Here is a 26921-nt window from a genome sequence, read left to right as displayed (position 1 = left end):
ATACTATATACCTTTAGTTGTTTCCACTCTCATCATCCTGTTTTGGTATTGTCAGCATGAAATTCATCCAAACCGAAAGGTGTTATTGTAGACAATCCTTTCCACATATCTAAACAGTTTTTACCTGTATATCTTTCTCGACCTACATATCCACTATATTAATTCCTTGCCATACAAAATTCGATTGATTGGATATGTTATGATAGGGAGGAAATCTACTGTGTATCTTTTTATGGCCTATTTATAAAAAAGTAAATTGCATAAAACACAACTAAACTTTTCATTTATATATATCAAGTGGCAATTTGAAATATTTTACTCTTTAACATGGTATCTTCAAAACTTAATTTATGTTTTGCTAGCTAATCCTTAATTACAGCCTTTGTCGGCTACTTATTGGGACCATAGTCTTGACGTAGCATTGGACCTCTTCGTGGGTTACTTATTTAAATCCTACACTACCCTTTACACTATTTAAATCCTATATTTCTTAACAGTGTTCGAAATGATGACGTATATCACTAAAAGAGCTTTATATTCCTAAGTTTTCATGGATACTTTCTAAGCTTAACAGATTCCTCTTGAAAAATTGTATTAAATTATGTTTACATTGAAAAAACTACTCACCATTTATGTACATTTCATAAACTTAATCTTGAATAGAGCTAACATTAAGGTATGTAGATACTTTCTGTTCGGTGAATCCAAAATGATATGGTTTTTATTTAGTTTAAGAGATTTTAGTTATAGTGCCCACACTAATATTCAGTGCAGCTGCTACACAATAAAATATTTCCAATGAAAACTACGGCAGATTAATATTTAATTGTATTAATACTTACCCTTCTAACGTATTTTGCTGGTAAGAGCGGACCCCCATTACTTCGTTCCTGTTCCTGTTCCACACGAAAGGTGTGGTAGAAAATGACGCGAGTTGTGAAAACTGTCAGGCTAGATTAGAAGAAGTGCGCATGTGCAGTCCTATCCAATAGAAACTCGTATAGGCATGGTGGATAGTTTTTTTACTGTCCTCTATTTTTTTGCCATATGGCCAGTATTTACGATGCAGTATACGAGAGAGATAGATCGTTGAGGTTATATTTCTAATAATAAAACTTGTCTGCTGTTTTATTATTTTTGTATATGTTTATTATTGTATGTTGCGTGTTTGCTAGTGGGTATTAGATTAGTGATTGAATATTAATCATGTTTGAATAAGGAAAGAAGGACATTTTTAAATTAACTACTTGGTTAGTTCATTTTTAATCAAAAAATATGAAAATTTTATTGAAGAATGTTGATGAACAATTTTGTTAGAATATTTGAGGTTAACCTTGTCTTTACGTCAATTATGAACTAACTTAGTTATAAAAATAACTTATAGATACTGACTAAATTGGTAGAATTAAATATAACTAAATGTATGCTATATAAAATCAAAACAGTGAATTTGAAGGTAATATATTAATCTCATTTTATTTAAATATGTTTTTAATTTCGACATTAATATAGTTCAACAATTACGCTAGTGTATGACCATTCTATTGTTTGTAGTAATAACATCAATAAATTGATCATAAAAGACATGAGGATCAATAAATTGTTAAATAAATGACTTGTCTCGATACAAGGGCCAGTATAGAAAGGAGGAAGAAAAGTTAGTAGAGGGCGCTGTGACTTGTATCGAGTGGGTATAAATTACCAGGGATCAAAATAAAGTTGCTCTTTTGTTCCAAGGCCATAAGTAGTGTATTAATTCCGTCCCGTCTCGAATCATAAGTGATTCGTAAAATGTCTACCATCTAAATCTTAACGCAATTTTAAACAATAGATAATATCATTTATATTATATACAAAATGTGTTTAAGATTAGATCGCCAGCAATACAAATATAGTGGTTATACACACAGTATTAATGTAACTTAAGAAACATCAATAAATAAAAGTCCTTATTTGTTTCGCTATATCAATTTTTTATTGAAAATCTAGAACGTTTTATTTCTATTATAATGTATGCAGTATATACCCTTGCGATGAGAGATGAAAATATATATGTCAAATTATTAGAAAAGAAGGACCCCACGGCCCCACTTGGAAAATTATAGCTTTTTGACGCGAACAAATAATTTGCATACTTGGTGATTAAGAAAATGTTTAAAATTAAATAATATACAAGTTTTATTCAACCTACGCATTACTAAATGATTAATTAAAAGACCATTTTATCATTTGTTTTAAAATTCTATAAAAATATGTCTACCATCTAAATCTTAACGCAATTTTAAACAATAGATAATATCATTTATATTATATACAAAATGTGTTTAAGATTAGATCGCCAGCAATACAAATATAGTGGTTATACACACAGTGTTAATGTAACTTAAGAAACATCAATAAATAAAAGTCCTTATTTGTTTCGCTATATCAATTTTTTATTGAAAATCTAGAACGTTTTATTTCTATTATAATGTATGCAGTATATACCCTTGCGATGAGAGACGAAAATATATGTCAAATTATTAGAAAAGAAGGACCCCACGGTCAAGACTTTGAAAATTATAGCTTTTTGACGCGAACAAATAATTTGCCTACTTGGTGATTAAGAAAATGCTTAAAATTAAATAATATACAAGTTTTATTCAACCTACGCATTACTAAATGATTAATTAAAAAACAATTTTATCATTTGTTTTAAAATTCCATAAAGATATGTCTACCATCTAAATCTTAACGCAATTTTAAACAACAGATAATATCAGTTATATTATATACAAAATGTGTTTAAGATTAGATCGCCAGCAATACAAATATAGTGGTTATACACATATTACTAATGTAACTTAAGAAACATCAATAAATAAAAGTCCTTATTTGTTTCCCTATATCAATTTTTTATTGAAAGTCTAGAACGTCTTATATCTATTTTAATGTATGCAGTATATATATTAGTTGCTTGCATGTATTTTTATATGTTTGGAACGACTACTCTTGCGATGAGAGACGAAAATATATATGTCAAATTATTAGAAAAGAAGGACCCCACGGCCCCACTTGGAAAATTATAGCTTTTTGACGCGAACAAATAATTTGCCTACTTGGTGATTAAGAAAATGTTTAAAATTAAATAATATATAGGTTTCATTCAACCCAAGCATTACTAAATGATTAATTAAAAAACAATTATATCATTTGTTTTAAAATTCCATAAAGATATGTCTTGTTAAATATATGACTTGTCTCGATACAAGAGCCAGCATAGAAAGGAGGAAGACAAGTTAGTAGAGGGCGCTGTGACTTGTATCGAGTGGGTATAAATTACCAGGGATTAAAATAAAGTTGCTCTTTTGTTCCAAGGCTACAAGTGGTGTATTAATTCCGTCCCGTCCCGAATCATAAGTGATTAGTAAATTAAATATGTCAAATTGTAAATATGAACAGAAGTATTGTAAGAACTTTTGCCCTATTACTTCTGTATTTTTTGACATTAAATAAAATACATTAAATAAATTAAATTATAATAAACATTAAATAAATTATTACATATAATTACTAACACCCAAGTTATTTTCAGTTTGCTTGTTAGAATTACTACCTACGAATCTTTTTAGTTGTATCTAATCTATTAAAGTAATTAAATTACTAGTGAATACATCACTGTACGAAACATAAACTTTATTACTTTTACTCTTCTATCTTGAGTAGTAGTTGACAATTAATATTATATGTTTTTATGAAATGATTTAAATCGGCTCTTGTCAGCACATTTTTCTTTTCATTAAGAGTATTATTCTCTACTATTCTGTAAAATCCTATCAACAGTTACACGTGCAATCAATTGATCTTTGATTTTATTCTCGGCGGCTTTTGTCAATTTTTTTGAAATTTCATATTTATGCCCCACATGTGTCTATCAGTTGTCTATCTATATTCAACGGATACTTCACCTAAAATAGATGATATTACTAAAACATATAACGACTAAAATATAGTTCCAATTGTTACCAGTAATTGCAATTTTTGCTATTATTCTTGACGGTCAAATTGCATTAATTAATTGACTAGCTCTAGCTGGTGGCTGACGTACTGTAGATGTATTTTCATAACCTTAGTTGAAATAAGGGATTATGCCCACCAATATGTTTCCTTGCAGAAATAACACACCAAATTCTCTCTAAAGTTATTCAAAATAATTGAAATAAAATCAAAGGGTACTTACTTTTGGATTCCTATTTTTAAAACCAATTTTTATGGCTTTTATTTTTAAAAAGATGCTCTCAGAGATCTATTCCACTCAGATGCAGCGTTGATAATGGTGATGGCCCAATTGATAATCCCGATGATTCCCGATTACAAATTCCGATTTCACCCGAACGCACAGGGTCTGCAAAATACTTGAGTAAACCTATAATTTTGTGAATTCCCTGTAAATACATTTGTTCCACTGCACGAGAAAAGGTTTACACTGTGAATTTTATCATTCAACCGCACGATTCGTCGAATTACATCGTAAATTTGCTTTTATTATTTGCCATTCATTACGCAAACCTCCAAAATTATAAATGGAATAATGGGATTTCGAAATTTGGATTAAAGGCACTTTTTTAATATGACGAAATGGAATTTTTATTAAATTTGTTCACGTGTAAAGAGCGTTGTGTGCCATACAAACGTGAAAGGGGACCATTGTGGAGATACGTATTTAATTATACGGTTTAGTGCTCATAATCTGCTGTGGAAGCAACAAAAACAATTGCAAACATTCGGGTTTAATTAATGTATATTTTTTAATAGAAGTTCATGCAGGCTGAAATATTCTGCTTACAGTGGGAATAATTAAAATGTTCAAGTCTCTTTTCTTTCTTTTGATCTTATACTGTTTTAATTCCCACTCGTTTCAAGTACGCATGATGACATTTCATAGCTCACTTTATTTCCGAGTAATTAATTTAATTTTTAATGAATTAGTTAATTTTTATATTATCTTTTTTACAGGTTGGTGATAATATTTTTTTATAAAAATAGAAATATTCTTGTTATAAGTATTTTTGTTATAAGTTTATATAAGTTTTACCTTGTGTATGATTTGTGATTTTGTGACTGCCTGTAAATAGATAGGTTGATGTGCATTGGGGAAGAGTCCAGGGTAAGGGGTTTGTAGTAAGTATTCTGGCAGGTAGTCTAGTTTTAGATGTCTTTAATATTCAGGGGTTGGGGATCAAAAATAATTATTTTTTACCATTGTATTATCAAAGTGATTTTATTGATTTTTCAAATATTCTACATGTATAGCAACATGCTGTTCCCTGGATTTGAATGAATCAGTTCAATTATTAGGGTTGAAACATTTCTGAAATATGAAGCCAATAACCGTTTCTTCAGATGTCGTAAAATGATGGTCTTGCAAATATTTCTTTTTATTTACTGAAATAAAAATAAATTAATGAATACCAAATCAGAACTAGGGAGGAACTGTGGGAGCTTCCGTTATCGTGGAAGAGCGAAATGTTAAAGTAATATAATGTAATGCAATATATGTCTAATTAATGCCTAACGAAACCTGGCTTTTATGGTATGGTACGAAACGATCTAATTACATCTGCTTATATACGGAATTATTTTGGACAACGATTACAAAATTTGCCTTTAAGTGAAATATTACCACAATAATTTGAAAACAATTGTTGGTAACTTCATTGACCCTTCACATAGACTGTCAGTAACAATTTATTAATCTTCGCTGACAAGAATAAACTATAACAAATAACTACCATGTCATACTAAAGGTGAGAAAGAGAAACTAATTAACTCAAATAATTAAATATAATTTTAAGCTGATATTATTTGTGTCTTTTTAATTATTTATGGAAATATTGGTTTTGTTCTGTCTGATCGAAATAGCTGCATTCTTAGGTTCTTAGGTCAATTGAACAGTCCCCGACCTGACACATAGATGGCGATATTAAGCCCATATTTTGGCCCTAACCTTCAAAAGATGCATGTATAAATTTGACAGCTGTCGGATCATCAGGTTGTGAATTATAGAATTTTGTGTGAAGCGACTTTTGTTATTGTGAAGGGAAGAAATACAGTTGAAGCAAATACTTGGCTTGATGCCGAGTTTCCGGACACTGACCCAGGAAAATAAACCATCAAGGATTGGTAGGCTAAGTTTAGACGTGGTGAAATAGGCACCGAAGACGGTGAACGCAGTGGATACTTAAAATAGATTGCTACCGACGAAAACATTTAAAAAATCCTGAACTGATGAAACATGGCTCCATCGTTTTACTCCGAAGTCCAATCGACAATCATTCCAGGGGACTTCACACGATGAACCCTCTTCAAAGCGTGGGAAAATGCAATAGTCGGCTAGCAAGGTTATGGCTTCTGTATTTTGGGACGCGCATGGAATAATTTTCATTGACTACCTTGAAAAGGGAAGGACTATCAACAGCGTCTATTACATAGAGTTATTGGACAGTTTGAAGGACGAAATAGCGGAAAAAACGGCCGCATTTGAAGAAAAAGAAAGTACAGCTTCACTAATACAATGCACCATGTCACAAGTCAATGAAACGATGGCAAAAAACCATAAATTGGGATTCAAATTGCTTCCCCATCCACCGCTTTCTCTAGATCTGGCTCCTAGCGACTATTTCCTGTTCTCAGATCTTAAAAAAATGCTCGCTGGGAATACATTTTCGTCGAATGAAGAGGTGATCACCGAAACTGAGGCCTATTTTGAAGCAAAGGATAAATCGTACTATAAAAATAGTATCGAAAAGTTGGTCGTTATAATCAATCACCCTTGAAGGGAATTATGTTGAATAAAAAAAAATTATTTTGCCTGAAAATATGTTTTATGTTAGGCCGGGGACTTTTCAATTGACTTTGAATTGTTTTTATTTTGGTCCCTTCGATTTTTCCAATTACATAAAAAAGATATTTGTCAACCAGTTTATTTTACATAACCGAGTTAAATCATTCCAGCTTTAGTGGTCTGGCATGATTGTAGTAGTATATGTAGTATTGTAGTAGTATGTCATGATAAAAACGTTTGAGTAAACATTTAATATGAAGGAATTCATTATAAGGAAATGGAAAGGCAAATTAGATAAATCAGTTTTATCTAAGATATATACTATAAAGGGAACAAAAGATTGATTATCGTGATCATCAAAACTCAAAATCAACTTTTTTTACCTCTTCAACAGATGGAAAATTAAGAAAACTGTACAGAAATAGTATTGATTTGTAAAAGGATAATTTGTGAATTTTTGTGAATATAAAATGCTTTGAGGATCGTTGTTCCAAAAGTGGAGTGAAATCAGTGAGTATAACAAACAAATACTGTATAACTAATAGTGAGAAAGCATTTCTAATTAACTCAAATCATTTGAAATAATTTTAACGTGCTAGATAATAAACATAGTATTATTATATTCTTAGTCTGATACTTTTTGTGATTGTGTTCCATTTATTTATATTATATTTATTGCACACATATACTAATTCCATTATTAGTTCTTCAAATTCGAGGACTGTTTAAATTGAATAAATATAGAACGCATTCTACCTGTAAAAATGGTTCTATAGAATTCAATAACATATTGAGGAAAAGTCTTTAATAGAAATTATTATATGTAATGATTACAGTATGCACAATGGCTTGTATAAAATTACCAAAAATTAAATTCTGAGTATTTTACTACGTGAGCCGGTTCCCACAAGAGGGCCAAGTTCATAGAATCAGTTCAAGAAGGAAACCACCAGGCTACGATTTAATAACAGGAGAATTACTGAAAAAACTACCAAGAAAGGTAATTATAGAACTCGCCAACTTGATCAATACAGCATTTAGATTGAAACTTTTCCAGACATTTTCCTGGGAAGTCAGCAAACGAAATAAAAGCCTATATCATTACTACCAGTAATATCTAAGGTTTTTGAAAAACTTCTGTTGAAAAGAATAAAACGGATCATAGTGAGGAAGAACCTAAAGCCAACACACCAGTTTGGGTTTATTAACAAGCCCTCAGCAATTGACCAGGTCCACAGAATAACAGATGTTATTGAAAAAGCCTACGAAAATAAAAAAGTATGCTAATGGCTACATTTGTTGATGATAATGCGATTATAGCTGTTGGAGACAATAGTGAAGAAGCCTCACGAAAATTACAACAGGCCAGTGACAATATAAATAATTGGGTACAAGCTTGAAAAATAAGAATTAATGAAAGTAAATCTGTACATGTGCAGTTCACTTATAAACAGACCGTACAAGCACCCATAACATTAAATAATACTATCATTCCATATAGCAACAACGCTAAATATTTCGGAATGAATCTCGATGAAAAATTTCATTGGAAGGAACATGTAAAGAAGAAAGAATTGGAATTGAAATATAGGAAAATGTACTGGCTAATTGGAATAAAATCATAATTACCAGTACATAATAAATTGCTATTATATAAGCAAATATTGAAACCTATATGGACTTACAGAATTCAATTATGGGGATGTTCTGCAGAGAGTTACATATATAAAATACAAATTTTTCAGAACAAAGTCCTGAGAGGTATTGTGGGACAAATACTATAGGATTATAGGATTATCTACATCGAGACCTTCAGATACTCACAGTTAGTCAAGAAATCAAGATAATTGCAAGGAAGCATGAGGAAAGACTCCATTCTCACACGAATATTGAAATATTACTTTTGGATACCACCAGAACAGGACACAGACTCAAAAGAATCAAACCATCTGATCTTGCGTAGTGTTGTGTAGTGAGGTGCATATATTAAAAAATTCAGCAGTGACATGTTTACGCATTATTTCACTATAAACTGAGATAGGGCCGATAGGTCCTCCTAGATATATACTTAGATTTAAGTTATCATAAAGACAAATTGTAGGTTAGACAGAAATGACTAGCAACAATATATTAATTAAACAATGAAAAAAAAGTTCAAGAAGAATCAGAATGTGGCAATTTTCACTGTTGTGTTTCTAAATTGTTTATTTAATAAGTTCGTTTGACATTTTAGATATTTTGGTGGATATCTGATTTTGTAATAATAATATACTTAAGCATATTTCAAAGATTTCTGCCATGCTTTATTTATAATGCTAGATTTTTCAGCACCTGCTTGGCTATTGAATCATAGCTATGTGCTTTCTTCATAGTATAATCGGTTAATATATATCTGAAGACATTTTAACATTTTATTCATGTATTGATATTTGCAATTATTTATATATGTTATATGAACTACAGAACTATTAGCCAACATTAAATACCAATGTCAAATGGTTTGATTCTCTTTAATATATGTTCTACTAATATGTTATTGGAATCTGAAGGTCTTTGAAGAAAGTAAAAAGTAAAAGTAAAAAGAAAGTAAGTAAAGAAATGGTCCGAATTCAGCATCTACGGGCTTGGGCAGCGAATCATAGCTTGGCGCTATTTTCATACGTGTTGAATATAGATATAGATGTTGAAGAGTTTGGCTTTTTTGTTTTCTGTCAGAGCCCATTTCCTTTTTCCTTTCGACAAGCAGCATGTTAAGTGTTTATAACAAGGTGTTCGGATTCTAAGTTTTTTAGTTCTTTTTGAGCGGTATGTTTGGTTGAATGATATTCCTCAGTATACAGTCAAAGTGCTATGAAATCTTGACCAAAGATGTGGGTTAACAGATGTGGTTTTATATTTTAGCCAATAATTAAAGAAAGTCCAATTTTAAAGAGTATAAATGAGGTTCACCACAAATGACAGACATGCAAATTAATAATAATTTTATTCATCAACAAAAATGTAAACATATACAAAACAAACAATTTACAATATTGTAAATATTTAAGAGCTAATATTTTATAAATTCACCCTAATATCTAAACAGTTGATCTAAATTCTAGATTAGACCGAAAGTTATATATAGACCATAGTTTTTTTACTTAAGCCACATCTGTAATATTTATTTCACTTGATATTTTTGTTTCAAATTATTCCGACCACAGATTTTTATCGTTACACCCTATTATATACTTTTTTATTGTTACTGAATTTTTAATATCCTTAATTTAGTCTATGTAAATTGTTAATATATTTAACAGATTATCTATACTGACGATCAAGATTGGAAACTTTATGTCAAATTCTATGACTCTTTTGTTTCTAAGCATTTGGTTATCAGCAAAGATTTATCAGATGGGAATACGGTTGAGTTAAAATGGGTATCAATTAATGTTAATATATCAACTTTTTTGCTATAATTTTTCTTTTTGTAACAAGTGGATGAAAATCAGTCCTTCTTTGCTAATAACTTCAGGTCTTGATTTTATTTACATTTAGATTTATTCGATTGTTATATTTATGTGATATTCATATAGGGATTCATATTTACCTTTGGTTGTGAAAAAAAAAGAATAGATAAAAGGATCAAACTGTGGAATATCAAAACTGTTCTCACTCTGTTAGACTTTTAATTCAAAGAAATCTGATAAGCACTAGAACGAGAATATTGTAACATATCTTACATTTTTCTTGAAGAATTCATAATGCTTCTAAACTATCATTCATTTACGATATAAAACAAAATAACTTCTCTTTGGTCAGATTTTTTTGGCCATACTACTACGTATTATTTTGTAGTTGCTGTGTTTCATTGAAAACTAATTTAAATGGAAAAATGGAAAAACGATGCTAAAGTGTGTTCTGTATGTTGATTATACATATGTCGCAAATTAGGTAAGAAATAAAGATGCCATATTTTAATTAGACTGTTATAAAGCAGAAAATACTTTGAAGTTTTGTCATTACTTCAATAATTCAATCAGTTGCATAATATGAAATCGCAAAAAGAAAATTGTGAGAGTACCAAGAACACACATATTTACATTAAGAATATTATGATGTAATATGCATTTTAAGATAAGAAAGAAGGCTGATCTTTACCCACTAGGTGAGCTTATTACTTTTTACTTATTTTTTCCAAATAAAATCTGATGCTGATTTCTGTTAGATTTTCGATCAAACTATATTAAATTTATAGTACAACAGTTTCCAATATTTGAACATCCTTGTATAAATCTAAATCTATTATTAAAGATAGATTATTTTGGTTCATTTTCATCTATTATAAAAACGACTATTACAAAAATTACTAATGTCAGTACTTTCCATTATTCTTGAATTGTGGTTCCAAAGTTGACGATTATTCTATGTTGCATACTTAACTATATCGCAAAACAAACATTATTTGTATTATTTGATTAATTCATTTTTGATATAGATATAAATAATGATATATTGTTTATGATATGAACGAAAGTTTTAGAATAAGTTATCGAAAACAAATACACTACCACATGTGAGGAGTTTTCTTTCAGATATTGTCAGTTGTTCTTAGAATATCACTTTTATTTAAATATATTTTGATTTAAAAAGTTATATTTTTGTGTTTTACATAATTTACTACACTTAAATTCTTTAACAGAAACACATATTTTAGTGATAGTGTATTTGTGATTTATTCGAATCAGATGTTTTAAAAACAAATGTAACCATGAGTATTTCGGAGCCATTTTATTCACATAACACCCAAATAATAAGAACATTAGGACAGAAGTAGTGATCGAAACATTTATAGTATTCTATCCCAATATATTTGTAATTTTTTAACATTTTTAATTTTAATTATATTTTCTTTCATTCTAAGGTCAGCTTTAACGGCCAGTCTAAGACATTACGGCTGGATCAATTGTAAAACGTTTTGTATAGTATTTTCTGTATAGTTGTTCAATAAAAAATAAGTATAAGAATTATGTAGTATAAAAATAAATGAAAAGCAAAAAACTGAATTGGAGTTAATAATACAGTTGGAAAAATATTATTACTACCTTGACATTATAGGAAATATCACAAGTTATTGTTGTAAAATGCCTATAATAAATTGAATAAATAATTGAACTTAAACAAAATTAAAGTATAAAGTTGTGCACCATATGTGGGTACTGGTAAATAGTGTTATAGCTTTTAAACTTTCTTTTAGCTTTCCATTCAATGGAGATTACTCGTTTGGTTACTACTATATATTTGATTTTGAGCATAATATTTCGAAATCCTAGCTGTGGATACACTTCTCCATCGTAAAGTTCATTTTCATCATTGTTTAAAAAAATTGTTTCACGTTTTCCAGATCGATCATCAGTTACCAAGATAATATTGGAAGCACTAATTGTAGCGCTATTTTTTGCGTCACAATCATGTTAAATTGTTCTAGCTTTATTAGTATGTTATAATTGCAGCGGTATGTGTAGTATGGTAGTAGCATGTCATGATAAACATGTTGGAACAATCATTTTCATAATAAGGAAAAGGAAAGGCAAATTGCTTTACTTTTCCTAGCTGGAATGAAGTCATATTTGTTTCTTAGGTTGGCAACGCTCATGATTAATTTCTACCTTTGACGTTTTCATTTTGTCGAAGAGTTTGTATATACCACTGGGGAGAATTAATTCAACCATTGAAAAGCGTCATTATTTTTCTCAGTAAAAAGTAGCTCCGAGTCTTTATTTAACATTCACTTTCTCCTTTCCAGATATATTATTCCTTTTCATTTCTGATGGTCTTCTCTTGTTATTGCCGATGATCAATCTAGTTAATCTGATCTAAAAGTATCATTCTTTGGTCCATCTGGTGGTTTGTGATTATCAGAATAATTGAAATAATTCAAACCGACTAGTCCAAGATCTTTCGATAAATAAATTGCCTGAAGTTACCCAAAACTGTTTAAACTAAAAATGTAATTATTTATTCAATTTATAAAAGTTTGATTAAAAAGATGGATCAGGTAAATTTAAAATATATTAAAAACTGGAATAAATTGAACTAGCTTTAACAACATCCAATATTTAAAATTTGTATTCATTTGCAATACTCATTAATAAATCAGATCACGAATAATTATTAAATTTATACTTCGAATAACTTTCATTCAATGTACTTTTAAAGACTGTCTCAAATTAATTATAAATAATTTATATAATACCGTAATTTTGGGGTTGCTTAATAAATAAATATACCATATAACTTAAAAGTTTCTGTTAATACCAGACTACTTAATATTTGTGATTTATATCAGCTAAATTAACGTTAAATTATAATCTCGGCCTTTTTATTTGATATTTATTACACACATATATTCATTACAGGCCTTAAACATTATGAAATATTGTTCAGATTTAAAATTAAGTTTCATTAAATTTGTTGGTGGATAAACTGCTTTAAAAAGGTCTACACAGATAATTTGTTACTAATATATTTAATTATATTGTTCCATGACGATTATTTATTACAAAAAACTAATAAGCCAAATATTAATTAATACGCGTTTTTTTTGTTGAAAAAGATAGCGAAAATCTGTAAGCTAAAAAGCACATTATTTTCTAAAACTATTGTCTTTTTTTTGATTATTATTTTGTTTCCAATTACACATTTTTTATGATTGAGTATTGATTGATTTAACAAAAACATTTACGTAGTCTTTTATTTGCAATTAAAATTATGCTTCAGTCGTACTTTAATTAATATTGAAAAAGAAGAAGAACAACAGAAAAGGTTTTTGTTGCCATTGATACCATTCCAGGTACTAACAAAGAATACTAGTAAAGAAGTAAGAAACTCTAACAAGTAAGTAATAATACAAATGACTGGACAATTAACAATCACAATCAATAACATAATCGTATCCGAAATGTTTATTTACCAATCATATTTTAAATAGTCCTAAAGTTGAATAGATTCTGAAATTGCAATATAAATGGAATATGTCAAAAATTTTCATATTAATTTTGAGTAATTTACAACAAATAACAGTCATAACATCAAATCTGTGTATAAATGTTTACTGTGTCAAAGCAGATTATAATTATGATAGATTTTTAATTACTTACAATTAATAGCATCACGTTAGACAAAAAGCAAAACACATTAGAACCAAAATAAAACAACTATACTGGTTAGTCGGAAGATACTCTCAACTTGATCTAAAATCAAAGAGGTGATCTATAATACAATTATAAAGCCAATTTGGACCTATGGGGTGCCAATATGGGGTTGCACTAAAAATTTAAATCAGTTAGTCATACAGCGATGTCAAAACAAGGTTCTTCGATTGATTACCAATGCCTATCGCTATGTAAACAATGAAGAAACTGCACGATGACCTGGAAATCAAATGAATTTGCGAAGTTGTGCAGGATTTCGCCTTGAAACACGAAAGAAGATTACTAAATCATACTAACGTGGAAGCAATACAACTGCTGGACAGCGCGCAGGATGTCAGGAGATTGGCACGAACAAAACCATACGAACTTGTGTGAACATTTAGTGTGTACTATTAGTGTAACTATAAGTTAATAATTAATAAATAATTATAATTTTATAATTGAGGAATACCTACTGATGTATTTTCTCGCACTCGTCTTGCTTGTTAATTAATCCAAGCACATAGGAAAAGTAGTAATAAATTAATTGTAAATTAAGATTGTACTAAGCATATCTAATAAAGATGTTATAAAAAAACTTACAATTAATGATGTAATAATTATGAGAATGTCTTTTGACTAAATTTATAATAATAATAATAAATATATCGTTTCACTGGCTCCGAAATCCTGTTGTTTATAGTTGTTTGTTTTTAATCACCAGTCGCATGTTTCATTTAAAGCGAGATAAATATAATGCCCCGAAGGAGCGTTTATTTAAATACGTCGTTCCCCTGTCGTGGGCCTGGTTGACGATAGTCATTGATTTCGTCTCCGGCTGGAACGCATTGGTGAGGCGAGCAAGTAATCTTTCCGCCCTGTCCGCAAATGCACTCCAAACAATTGCCGGTGCTGTGAGGGAGATTGTCGCCTACTTTGTATTTTTGTCCTGCAAAACACCAATTAAATTAGTTTATTGTGGAATTGTAGTGAGGATTGTTAAGTAATTTTGACGAATTTACTTTTTAACAACTAAAAACCATATATTAAAAGTATGTGAAGTCGGTCATTGTTACTTGGATTGTTTCATTATTTTATTTTTTACTTACTGAACAACAATTTTAAAAAATACTGCATTAAAAATGTACAGGTATATTTCAGCATAGTAATTATAAAAGCCGGCAATGAGACTTTTGCATAATTGTAAAAATATTCAACGTTAGTTCAGAAGATATATAAGTTTTGGTTTCTGTAGAGATGGAAATAGAACAATTTAATTTACTTAAACTATTTTATTTCAAGAATAAGAATTGGCGACTCGTTGACTCTATCAAGGAATCCACACAACGGTCAGTTCCTTCGTATTTCATTATAAACCAAACTTTATAACGTAAACACTTGTCCTCAATTGAAAACATGTTCTTGAAAAAGAATATCGCCTTACGGATATGTTGGAATTACCAGTGGCTAACCAGTCGCATAGCGCGTTGTTCAAGTGTCTAGAAGCCAAGGGAGTTATTTATTTATCATATTCGTTTGATCGATTAGCCTCTTAAGACATTTTAGGGCATGATTTTGGAGATATCATTTACACAATGTTTTCAGATCCCCAGGGAAAAAATGCTGCGTAGTGACAGGTACTTCGGACTAAAGCTAATAGCACTGGACAAACTAAGATGATTTTTCAATCCATTTTTCGCAAGTGTAAGCCTCGCTGATGTAGTTTTGTTTCTCAGTTTTAGGCGAAACTGAGGTCTATTTTGAAGCAAAGGACAAATCGTATTAAAAAATGATATCGAAAAATTGGAGGATCGCTATAGTCAGTGTATCACCCTTGAAGGGAATTATGTTGAATTAAAAAAAAATGGCAAAACAAGCTATATATATATATATATATATATATATATATATATATATATATGTATATACATACATATAATTTCTTGACCTTCATTTTTAAATATAACTGCATTGTTATTTTCTAATTTATTTCAATCTTCGATATCGCCGTTGCAGATAGCTATTACTCTAGTTTGTTCTTCTATGACTTTCATTTATACATTGCCTTATATCTCATGTGTTCCAATTAAAATTCTATGAAACTATTTTATAGCTGCTAATATTCTATAAAATATTCATGTTAATTCTTGATGCACAAATTAACGTATTTATTACCTTCAATATTCCGTTAGTGCTTTGTTAAGAAATGTATTTGCTAATAAAATCTGAAATGAATCAGAAGTCAATACGACTAAAATTTACAGAAAATCTTAACAACCTTTAGAATTACCTTTAGTGCAATGATATACTATGTCTCCAGAACCATATCAATTAATAACAGTCCTTAAGCAAGATAAATTTTTCTTTTTTTCTTTTTCTGCACCAGATATCAAATTGAATCAATACTGTGATTTCGAAAATCCGAAAAACTTCCAAGTAAAGAAAACAGACTATTCTTGTTATTCTCGAATTTTATTAATCTATATTGGGATTAAATTTTCACATATATAGGATTTTTTGCACACTTTCCCATAACTTTCTAGTGAGAAAGAGGGATTTTGTTGTTTAGTCTAAAGTAGTAGTGAGTTTAGGAATGGTTGAAGTAGTTTTAACTGTGTTTTGAGTCACAGTCTGTATGGTATTCATTAGAGTACGCTCTGCGAAGAGGCGAAATTTTAGTGAATTTGTATAGAAAAATGAAGCAAAATATATTTGGTAGCAATATTGCATCAAATTTACTACATGATATGCTAACGATCTAATTCTCTGCCAGCGAATACTCTGTCAGAAATAGTTTGTGATCAGTTATAGGTATGCGCGCAAAATTATACAAAAACGTCAGCGATTTCATCCTTCGAACTGTCTGTTTTGAAATTATCTTCAAATAATTGCCCAAATAATATATTACTAACGTACATGACTTAACTTTAATTATAATTCAATATTCATTGAAGACCATTTGTTTGTTTTCGACAGCTAAGTACATTCACTATCATACTATACTGTCAATAGCATTAACTATTATCTAAAACTACTACTTTTATTTGTCGAAGCCACTAGGATTGACTTTTCATATAGCCAATTATTTTTAGCTATGACAATGTACTTCTATGAAAAGAATAAACTTCTATAACATGATGTAAGTCTGTTATTCATGGGGCGTTAAATTATATTTAAGAGGATATCTGCTAATAGAGCCGAATAGCTACCATCGGAACTGAAAAAACTGTATCCATACTGCAACAGTGTTTGAAGTTTCTGTTTAATATTAGTGTAATCAATTTTACGAAACGGAAATGAAAATAATCGATTTATAATCGTAAAAAGATTATACTTTCGAGTATATTTTAACTTCAATATACTTATTCCAATTATTCGCTAATTTATGCATTCCATCAATGTAGTTGTTTTCGGGAAAGCCTGCAAAACAGCTCTGTACAATTGTTATTTTCTGTCCGTTCGATGAAACAATTCTTGTTCACATAAATGATTGTTCACAAAATAATTTTTTATGAGACTTTTTATATTTTAATATATTATGAGAATATTTGATGAGTGAAAGGTTGGAATCTATTAACTATTGACATATATTCTTTTAAGATCTATAAACATTAGTTAACTTAGTCTTTCTGATCAACAAGGATGACCGCATTCAATTGCACCCATTTTGTACACAATTTTTTGAAACCGTCTTCTACTAAATTCTAGCTTCTACTAAATCTTTTTTGGTCATTCGATTCACTAAATCTAATACTGCTGTTGGTGAATAGAATATAGCCCATTCAACTACTATTTTTGATTTTACAGTAATCGCTAATTATCCGCGGAGGTTACGGTCCGATAAGATGGCAGCGATTGGTGAAACCGCGATTTAGAGGAAAAAAACATGCAATTTTGTTAGATTTATAGTTGAATTTATTTATCTGTTCTTTAATGAAGAAAAATCTATGTATATATGTAGGTAAATATAAAATTTATTTATTAATAAAAAAAGGTAAATTTAAATTAATTATATATCAGGTTTTTGGATGTAATATGAATTTTGTTCGTGAATCACTTATAAACTAGTAAAATTATATTTTTTAATTATGGCAAATTTGTTGGATATATTGGGCGAATTTATTGGATTTGGCAACAGCTTTCCATTAGTATTAGTAATTAATTCAGCATATATAGGCGCTACTCACGAAACTATCAAAATTGTATATTCAATATCTGCTGCCGAAGCTTATTGACTTAAAAGTGGTAATTATGATGTCGATGATAAAGAAAGGCCCGAATGACCAAAAATGTTCGAAGACAATGAATTGCAAGACTTATTGCAAAAGTTTTCTCTAACCTATACGGAAATGAAATATGTATTTAGTAGAGGAGAGTCATCGACATCGAAGCGGAATATTCATGATTATTAATTCTTGTTGTGCATATGGTCAGATCAGCAAGGCATAGTGTACTACGAACTGTTAAAATCGAATGAAACGGTTACTGCATACTGTTATGTTGCACGAAAGATCAGCAATAGTGAGTAACGGATACAAAGTCTTTATCTTGCATGACAATGCTCGGCCACACATTGCAAAAGATGTGAAGGATATACTGTTGTAGTTCGAATGGAAAGTTCTACCGCGCTTGGTGTTTACCAGACTTAGTGCCTTCTGATTACTATTTGTCAGATCTATGAGGCATACCATTACTTGTTTCCATACGGTTTCGTACAACAAATAGTTGTAGAAAATAATGGAATATATTTTCACTAATGTATATTCTACCAATTTTTCATAGTAAATGCTTATTTAAAAAAAATACACAATACATACTAGCATCTACTATTAGGTGCTATTTAAAAACATTAGGTTATACAACAAAAAATAAAATTTCACCAAGAAAACGCATCCTTTCACACAGTTCAAAAAACGTGGACTGTGGAAATTAGTGAGTTAAATAACATGTGCGTTGAAAAGTCCGAGACCATAGACATAGATTGCGCTAATTTTATTGCATTAACCACTTTTTCAGTTAGTACTAACCTTCAAAAAAGCTGTTAAGTTTTCATGATATTGTACTCATAAGTTTATGAGTTATTGTGCTAAGAGTGACTTTTGTTATTTTCAAAACAATGAACCAAAAACAATTTCGTGTTTTAATTTTGCACTGTTTCTTAATCGGAAAATATACCGCTCAAGCGAAGCAATGGTTCCAAAAGTGTTATACGGACGCCGATCCAGCAGAAATAATACTAAAACGTTGGTTTGCTGACTTCAAGCGTGGTCGTAGAGATACAGATGAAGAACGTAGTGGACGTCCAAATGAGGTGGTATCACCAGAAAACATAAAAATGCACATAATCATTTTTAATGATCGAAAAGTGAAGTTGCCTGAGTTAGATAACATCGTAAAGATGTTAAAAAACCTGTTGGTTTGACTACAAGAAAGCTCGGTTCAATGTAGGTGGCGTGTTTATTCACTGTTGACCAAAAACAAGAATGTCTTGATGATTCTGGGCAGTGTTTGGACATGTTTAAACGTAGCAAACCATAATTTTTGCGTGGATTTATAACAATGGATGAAATATGCACCCATCACTTCACTCCGGAATGAAAACGATCGTCATTTAAATGGACGGCAACTGGTGAGAGGCCTATTTTGAGGCAAAACATAAACTCGTTCTATAAAAGTGATATTGAAATGTTAGAATGGCGCTGGAGTAATTGTGTTGTTCTTGATAGACATTTCATTGATGAATAGAGCCTATTTTGAACAGAAAAAAAACGCATTTTCTTTGTTACACACGGGACTATTCAGCCCATGTGTTTTATAACATATTACCATATTTATATCTTTGTGAGCTTTCGTTGTTCTAACATATCAAACAATCATTGTTACGATTACGTTTGTTTTTACACCAAAAGGTTTAATTGATTATGATTATGAGATATACTTAATTGCTATTAATGCTCGATGCAAATATATTTCAATTAAATCATTTTTATTCTCTTTGAATATTATGTTTTAATAGAATATTAGCGTGTTCATTAGATCGAAATTAATAAGCACCGTATACAGCTTTCCAATTACTAATTGAAACATAAATCAACATTATATCTACCATGTTCAGCCTATGATTTAGTCTTGATATCACCGGTTTTATCGACAAAATTATTACACAGGTATACCCATGGCGGTCTTTTAATAATGGTAATGAATTACATGGGCTGGAATGAGTTTCATTTTAGGAATATGTATTTGTAAAAAAATGTTCGAATAAATTATGCTCAAAGTACACTTCAGATTAACAGATTGCGGTTTCAGGCAAGCGTTAAATTAAAGGATATTTGTACAAGTTAAATATATTTAATTACTCATTAGTAGGCTGATCAATAATTTTTTGGCGCACCATAATACAGCGTCAAAATAGAAAATATTAATAGCATGAAAATTACAGAAGCATTCAATAATAAATAATAAATAACAAATTTAAAATTGATTCAAATATTATACTGATTAGAAAGAAATTGCAAAAGATGCAAAATATACGGATTGCCTATATATTGTATATAGAACTCTAATTATCTGTGTTAAAAGCGCAAGAGAGCACGTAATCTCAATCTACACTAAAACCAAATATAGTCTGGCTTAATGTGTAATAGCTCAGGACAACATTTCGCTATCCATAGGGCGATAATGTTACAAAAGTAAATATTATTCCTCCATAATAACCTCAACCACAAAGTATATGTCCAAGTTACCCAAACAAACTTAGATAGAAATAGTATTCAGTAAAATATCTAAAACATCCATAATTAAATTCATGCTAGATGTGAAATAAACAATTCAAGGCTTAATATACTAGAAGCCAAGAAAGCTGGCGATGTAACAATGACGAAATAAATTATAGAGCAAATAGATTTACGTGTAGCTGTTTAGAATGGCAATAACAAATAGATACCCAACACATAGATTGTATATAGACATGTGCCTGATCTCTAAAATGCACACAACAGAATAATCTTTCCTTAAAATAAATTGGTAGAGTATATATCTGGAAAAAAGTCTATAGATGGTACTGCATGCAATAAACCATTATGAACAATTATATTTAAAGAAAGAGTATATTTAAACAATACCAGATACTGGCGAATGAAACAAAGACATAAAAATTGGTGCACCATGTAGTCGACCAAAATATAAGCTCAAAAAAGATGAATATTTAACCATACTTATTTTGTTGTTGGAGGAGACAATTTTTTTATTATAGCCACTTCAACCTTTTTGTGTTATTTGGTGACTTAAACGTATATTTATTTTATTAAGACTGTGATATATATTATTAAATATGTCTAGTTGACAAAATCAAAACACAATAAACATGTATAAAGTACATATACGATACAAACACAAATTGTATAAATAAAATAATAATCAATCAATATATAAATATAATAAATCAGATAAACATTAATAAATATTATACATTTAAAATATATCAATATAATAAGTAGGATATGTAACACAGCGAATAAATATGAAAATATAGATAAAATATAAAAATAAAGAAGTAAATTAAATTAACTTAAAAGTACCTATAAAACAATAACAGTATAAAAAATTATAATTCATAATACATAATATATTAATATATTGAGACCAAAACAGTAAATAAAATATAACGTAAAGGTTATAAATATAAAATAGTTTGGTTTATACAAACTAAAACTAAATATGAGATAAGAATCAAATATTTTATCGATGTGGATTGAAGTGAAAAGAATTTTCAGATTTCTAGGCATGTTATGTCTATTTCGAATAGACCGTAGAGCCTCACATGATTGTAAAACATGTCGGACTGTTTTTGATAGTTCACAATGTAATTACCATTCAAAAGTTAACTAAGCTCAAAAATAAAAGTAAATTCTAGGTTTTGTAGGAATGTTCGTCTGGTCGGTCGGTCGGAATGTGTGGCTGTCGATGCGATTGTTTGTCCGAACACTCACTACTACTTTTGTGGAAGGAATTCTGGTTGAATAAAAACTTATTTATTGCGATATTAAATAATACATGTGGATGATGGGAGAATGGACAGGAAATTAGGCTAGGTAAAGGAATTACGGTAGTGCTGTGGAAGTGGTACTGTTACAAGGGGGTAGAGAAAAGAAAAAAGAGCGAGACGTCGTAGTGGTAGTCTTTTATAGCCGGGAACCACATGGTATCAATCCACCAGTACCAACCTTTGAATTTGTACAACACACACTTATACAACTTTGAACTGGAACAACCTTGAACTGTAAGTGATATTTGAGAGGTAAATGAAAATTTTGGAGTAGTACGCAGACAGCAATATAAGTTGCTACGTAAGGTAGTGCATGCAATGAAGACTAGGATTAAACATGAAGACATCTAGATATCCTTACAATCATAGAAACAATCAACAGGTTTGTCGGGAAATACGAACTTAAGCTGCAACTCTATGAAAGCCCAGAAGTTCTGCAGGTACTACAACGACAACACATAATGCAGTCCTGGAAACTTGTGTAAAAGAGCACAAGAGAAACGGTAAAGTAAAAGAACATAACTACAGTTTATTGCTGGATGAATAAATATGTTTAGGTTTATCTTCGATGAACTATATACCTAAAATCATAAATTCAGAAAGCATATTAATGGTTGGTCTGGAGACTCGTTTTAATAAACAATTAAATTTAAAAAAGTCTTTCATAATCGTACAGACATATTATTGATATCGTTGCGTATATTGCTTTTTGTTTATATAAATACCACAAGGAGTGAGATAGGTTAACTTAGAAAGTTAGCATATGTTTCCAAAACAATATAATTTTTTTGTACCTCGAAGTGTCCACCGCCCTGTTAGCTGTTGCAGTAACGTTTCTATTAAATCGCGAATCACTCTTGATAATAGAACTGCTGTTGCCCGTTGACCTTTGGGTTATGCGACAATATTAACAAATTTTAAAAAATAAAATAAAATAAAATTGAAATTCTTCACTGAAGATTCTATAATGATTTGGTGTATCATCATTTAGACTTACCACGCGAGAAAATAGCATGCTACCTCTTCCCTCTTGGAAAACATTACCTCTCTCCGCATATTTCCAATTCCAAGATAAGTTCAATGAAGGAAGATCTGGCCACGGTATACGTTCCCCATACTTTTTATTATAGCCTTCTTCTTCATCTTCATGGAAATATTTGAAAACAAGGCACTAGCCAGTTTCCCAAAAATTTGTTGCGGAACCCGCGATTTCGGCTCACAAATATTAAACTATTTAGATATTTTATTTGACAATTTAATTATATATATATATATATATATATATATCTTGATAGACGATTTATTTCTAACCGTACAACTTTCTGTCTGGTTTATATATGTGAACTGCATGTTTGTTATCTAGAATCATGGAATGGAATCACTCAACCAGTTTCTAACTCGACTAACCGAATATCTAATTCGCCATGGAGACCAACAATTCCGATATTATAATTTTTAGACGTTTTGAGATAGGAAGACGTTTTCTTTCTAAGAAAAGAAATTCCTATAGATCCGTTGAGGCTACTCATATGATATATTAAAATCATTGTGGTGTAGTAAGAATTGTAGATTCGATCAAGTGACAGCAAAAATGATCAAGATCGGTGGAGAAATATTGTTTCAATAGCTCTATATTCTGTCTATGCAAAATTGGTGATAGGAGAATAAATCTATGGATAAACCATCAGAATGAAAGCAGAATTCCCTTTAATATTGAAAAAAGGAAATAATAAAAATAGTAAATACTAACGAGGAATATCTTACTTTTCAATTATGGGAAGATTATTTACGAAACTCATACAGATATAAAAGAAATAAGTTTACAAGAGCAGGACATATTTAGGCCCAATCGCGGAAAGGTAGATTTTCATGATGCGCTAGTTTACGGATTATTGTTTTTATTTATACCGTTCTGCTTTCGACTGTACATACTGGCCCTCAATTTGAGAAGCTTTGGAATTTAAACTATTATAAAAATATTATTAAACTTTTTTGGGCATTTTGTGATGGTTCCATTAGCTCCGTGCGAGTGCGAAATTATTTGTCAAATTAATTTGATATTTGAGTCGGTTTTTATCAAGGAGATCCATCTTTCTTTCTATTGATTTTCAATACAGTGAAATTATGCACAATTATCTCTTTAAGAATGGATATAGTATTCAATATGATGCTACAAACTCCTTGATCGATCTATGATATTAAGGCTTGTAGCATTATGATTTATGATAGCCATATGATTTGACAATTGATGGATTGTTTGTTATTAACTAAATCAATTAAATATCAGTTCAGTTCAAATACTTGAGGTTAGCAATATAGCAGAAGAAATTGCAGACTGGATCAATCGATCGAGAAGAAAGTATCCAATGCGGATAATAAGCCAAATCGGCCAAGATGCAGGAGATTTTACTTCATTAAGATAGTGTATGTGAAATAAAAAAATATTAAAATTAAGACTAATATCTTCTTGTTTGCTTATCTTGGCAATCCTTTGGTATGGATCCGAGATTTGAATACTCTTACAGTCTGACATAGCTTGACAAGGTTAAGGTAGGTCTTGCAAAAGCGATATTTAAAGCAAATTCTATATCTTTTCCTCGGAGGTTGTATTATAAATCAAGTCATTCGCGTAAGATCTAGGGGCACAAACTGCCATGATTTGTACATATCTGTCGAATTCATTTCTCACAACCTTTTGTGACGAAATTGTTTCTTCTGATGGAAGACGCAGCGAATAGCTATGACAAAAATATGGATCAAAATTGTGAAAAGCGATCTGAGGAGACTGACATTGGGTTGCGCCAGAATAACTGCGGCTGGTCTCCATATGTTGTGTGATTTTGAAAAGTGCACTATTTGGAAGTACCGACAACAGTATTTTAGTTGAGAAGTAGAGATACTCTTCAAGAGCCTGTTATGGCTTAATTCTCTTCTGTCTGTCTGTTCTGTCTAGTCTGAATCAAATTCATTAGAGAATGGGACTCAAAATGAGATCTTCCTGCTTTTGTGATAACGTAACCAGAAACAGATCAGTTCGTTCTCGAGGAACGGGCATTCTTAGAGTTTGAATTAAGGATGAATAAAAAAAATGTTATCTTTACGTATCAGATGATGTTATAAATTCAAAAAAAAATCGCAGCTACCATTTGATATCAATAAGTTTGAGGCACTCCCCTCACTCAATGCAATATTAAAAAGTTTAAACTTTAGGAATTATCTATTCTTATCTTTATTTGATCATCTTTAAGGAAATTGATATAGTAACCAGATATATATCACTGTATATATATATATATATATATATATATATATATATATATATATATATATATGAAATATATGATTTGTGATGTGCCGTCAGAAATAAACAGCGTATAGAGAAAAAACATAGTAATAACTTGCGTTATGTCACTAATAGATCCAAATTTAGTAAAATAATCTATTAACATAGTTTACTGAAGTTCGTTTACTGATCCGAGTCAAATTTCTTAGAGGATGGGACTCAAAATGGAACTACAATCCTACGTTTGTGATAACATAATTGGAGTGAAACTTAAAGAATATCCTCCTCGAAGAACGGACATTCTTAGACTTTGAATTAAGGATGAAAACAAAAAATATTATCTTGACATTTCCGAAAAACATGATCACGGCTACAATTTCATATCAATAAGTTTGAGGCACTCTTAAACTTTAGGAATTATTTATTCTTAAGAAGACTTTAAGGTAATTGATATAGTAACCAGAGATAGTCGCAATTTATTCACCAGAATAGGTAAATTAAATGGTGTTAACATGTTCAAGAGTTGCATTGTGCACTGCCGTTATTCAGCAGGCAGTTATTCAGATAAATTTGTCTCAGCGCTTTATTTAAATATTATCAAGAAACAGCGTATAGAGAAAAAAGGTAGCGTCAAAAATAGTCTTTTAAGATAGTTTACTGAAGTTCGTGAGGAAGGAAATATGTGTGTCATAGATCAGAATGTAAAGTGGTGAAGAGCCGTTTGAAGTTACTCAAAGTATCCCTAGCTGTGAACTATTATAAAATTTAAAAATATCTAATTATTGAAATAATCTCGTAGTCTAATGTATTATTGAAATTGCAAAAACATTCCAAACAATAGACTTCTGGAATTTGGAAAGATTTTTTTGGGAAGAAGGGTTTTTGCTCAAAGTACCCTAAACCGGGAATTTGAACATATCGAAGCTTAACAAAATCTTTTCATACTCTAGGTGAAAATTGGGGAAATAGCTAGAAATATCGCAATCTGGAAAACGACGGATAAACATACAATAGATACTTAGAAATAATTTTATCATAGTCGAAAGTTGTCCAACTAGATTATGAATATATAAGGTTACCATCAAACCTGTTGAAATTTTCAATTTAGAATTTTTTTAGAAATTATTTGAAGCCAAAAACTCAAAAAATAATCTTTAAATTGATGCCATAACTGCCCTGTACAAAATATTGGTCTTGGTTCAACTTATGGATCTTAAAAGGAGTTTTTTTTTGTTCCAAAAAAATGCTGAAAGGGCAATCAATAAAAATGAAAAACTGTTGGGTTATAATAATGGCGATTTAAATGCAAAAGTAATGCCTATAAATTAACCATAATAAAACCTATGACGTCAATATATTTTTATTTCACGAGTTATAGGCAATATATATTGTTATGGTATAATACAGACTCCTACAGAGAGGCAGTTTCAAGTGTAAATATTTTCAAGATGGTTGACTGGTTTTAGCGTGTAGTTTTATTAGTCATAGAATTGTGGTTTGGGGCACATCGGGTACTTATTTACGATACTTTTGAAATTGGTGCTACTGTACCACTCATACTTGGCCACCAGAGTAAACAGGACAATTTTTTTGGTG

At 30.2% G+C, this 26921-nt stretch overlaps 1 protein-coding gene and 1 long non-coding RNA gene across 2 annotated transcripts in view; both read right to left on the bottom strand.

The window, feature by feature from the left end:
• Window positions 1-3676: 3676 nt before the first annotated feature.
• Window positions 3677-4452, bottom strand: LOC143194174 (uncharacterized). The gene is made up of 3 exons (XR_013005202.1): window positions 4220-4452; window positions 4006-4146; window positions 3677-3947 (listed from the first exon to the last, which is right to left on the bottom strand). It is a non-coding gene; the product is annotated as an uncharacterized LOC143194174 (long non-coding RNA).
• Window positions 4453-14623: 10171 nt separating this feature from the next.
• The window catches only part of LOC143189975 (uncharacterized), a 563901-nt gene continuing 551603 nt past the window's right edge, over window positions 14624-26921 (bottom strand). The window contains exon 5 of the mRNA XM_076394004.1: window positions 14624-14944. Within this exon, the coding sequence (XP_076250119.1) occupies window positions 14769-14944 (176 nt within the window). The 3' untranslated portion in view covers window positions 14624-14768. The remainder of the gene's footprint in view (window positions 14945-26921) is intronic.

This window comes from Rhynchophorus ferrugineus, unplaced genomic scaffold, assembly GCF_030347505.1.
Source record: "Rhynchophorus ferrugineus isolate W39M unplaced genomic scaffold, kcgeb_rfMv2 rfM1, whole genome shotgun sequence".
NCBI classification, from domain to species: Eukaryota; Metazoa; Arthropoda; class Insecta; order Coleoptera; family Curculionidae; genus Rhynchophorus; species Rhynchophorus ferrugineus.
The sequence above is the reverse complement of the archived record's forward strand: the minus strand, read 5'-3'. Positions and strand labels throughout refer to the sequence as shown.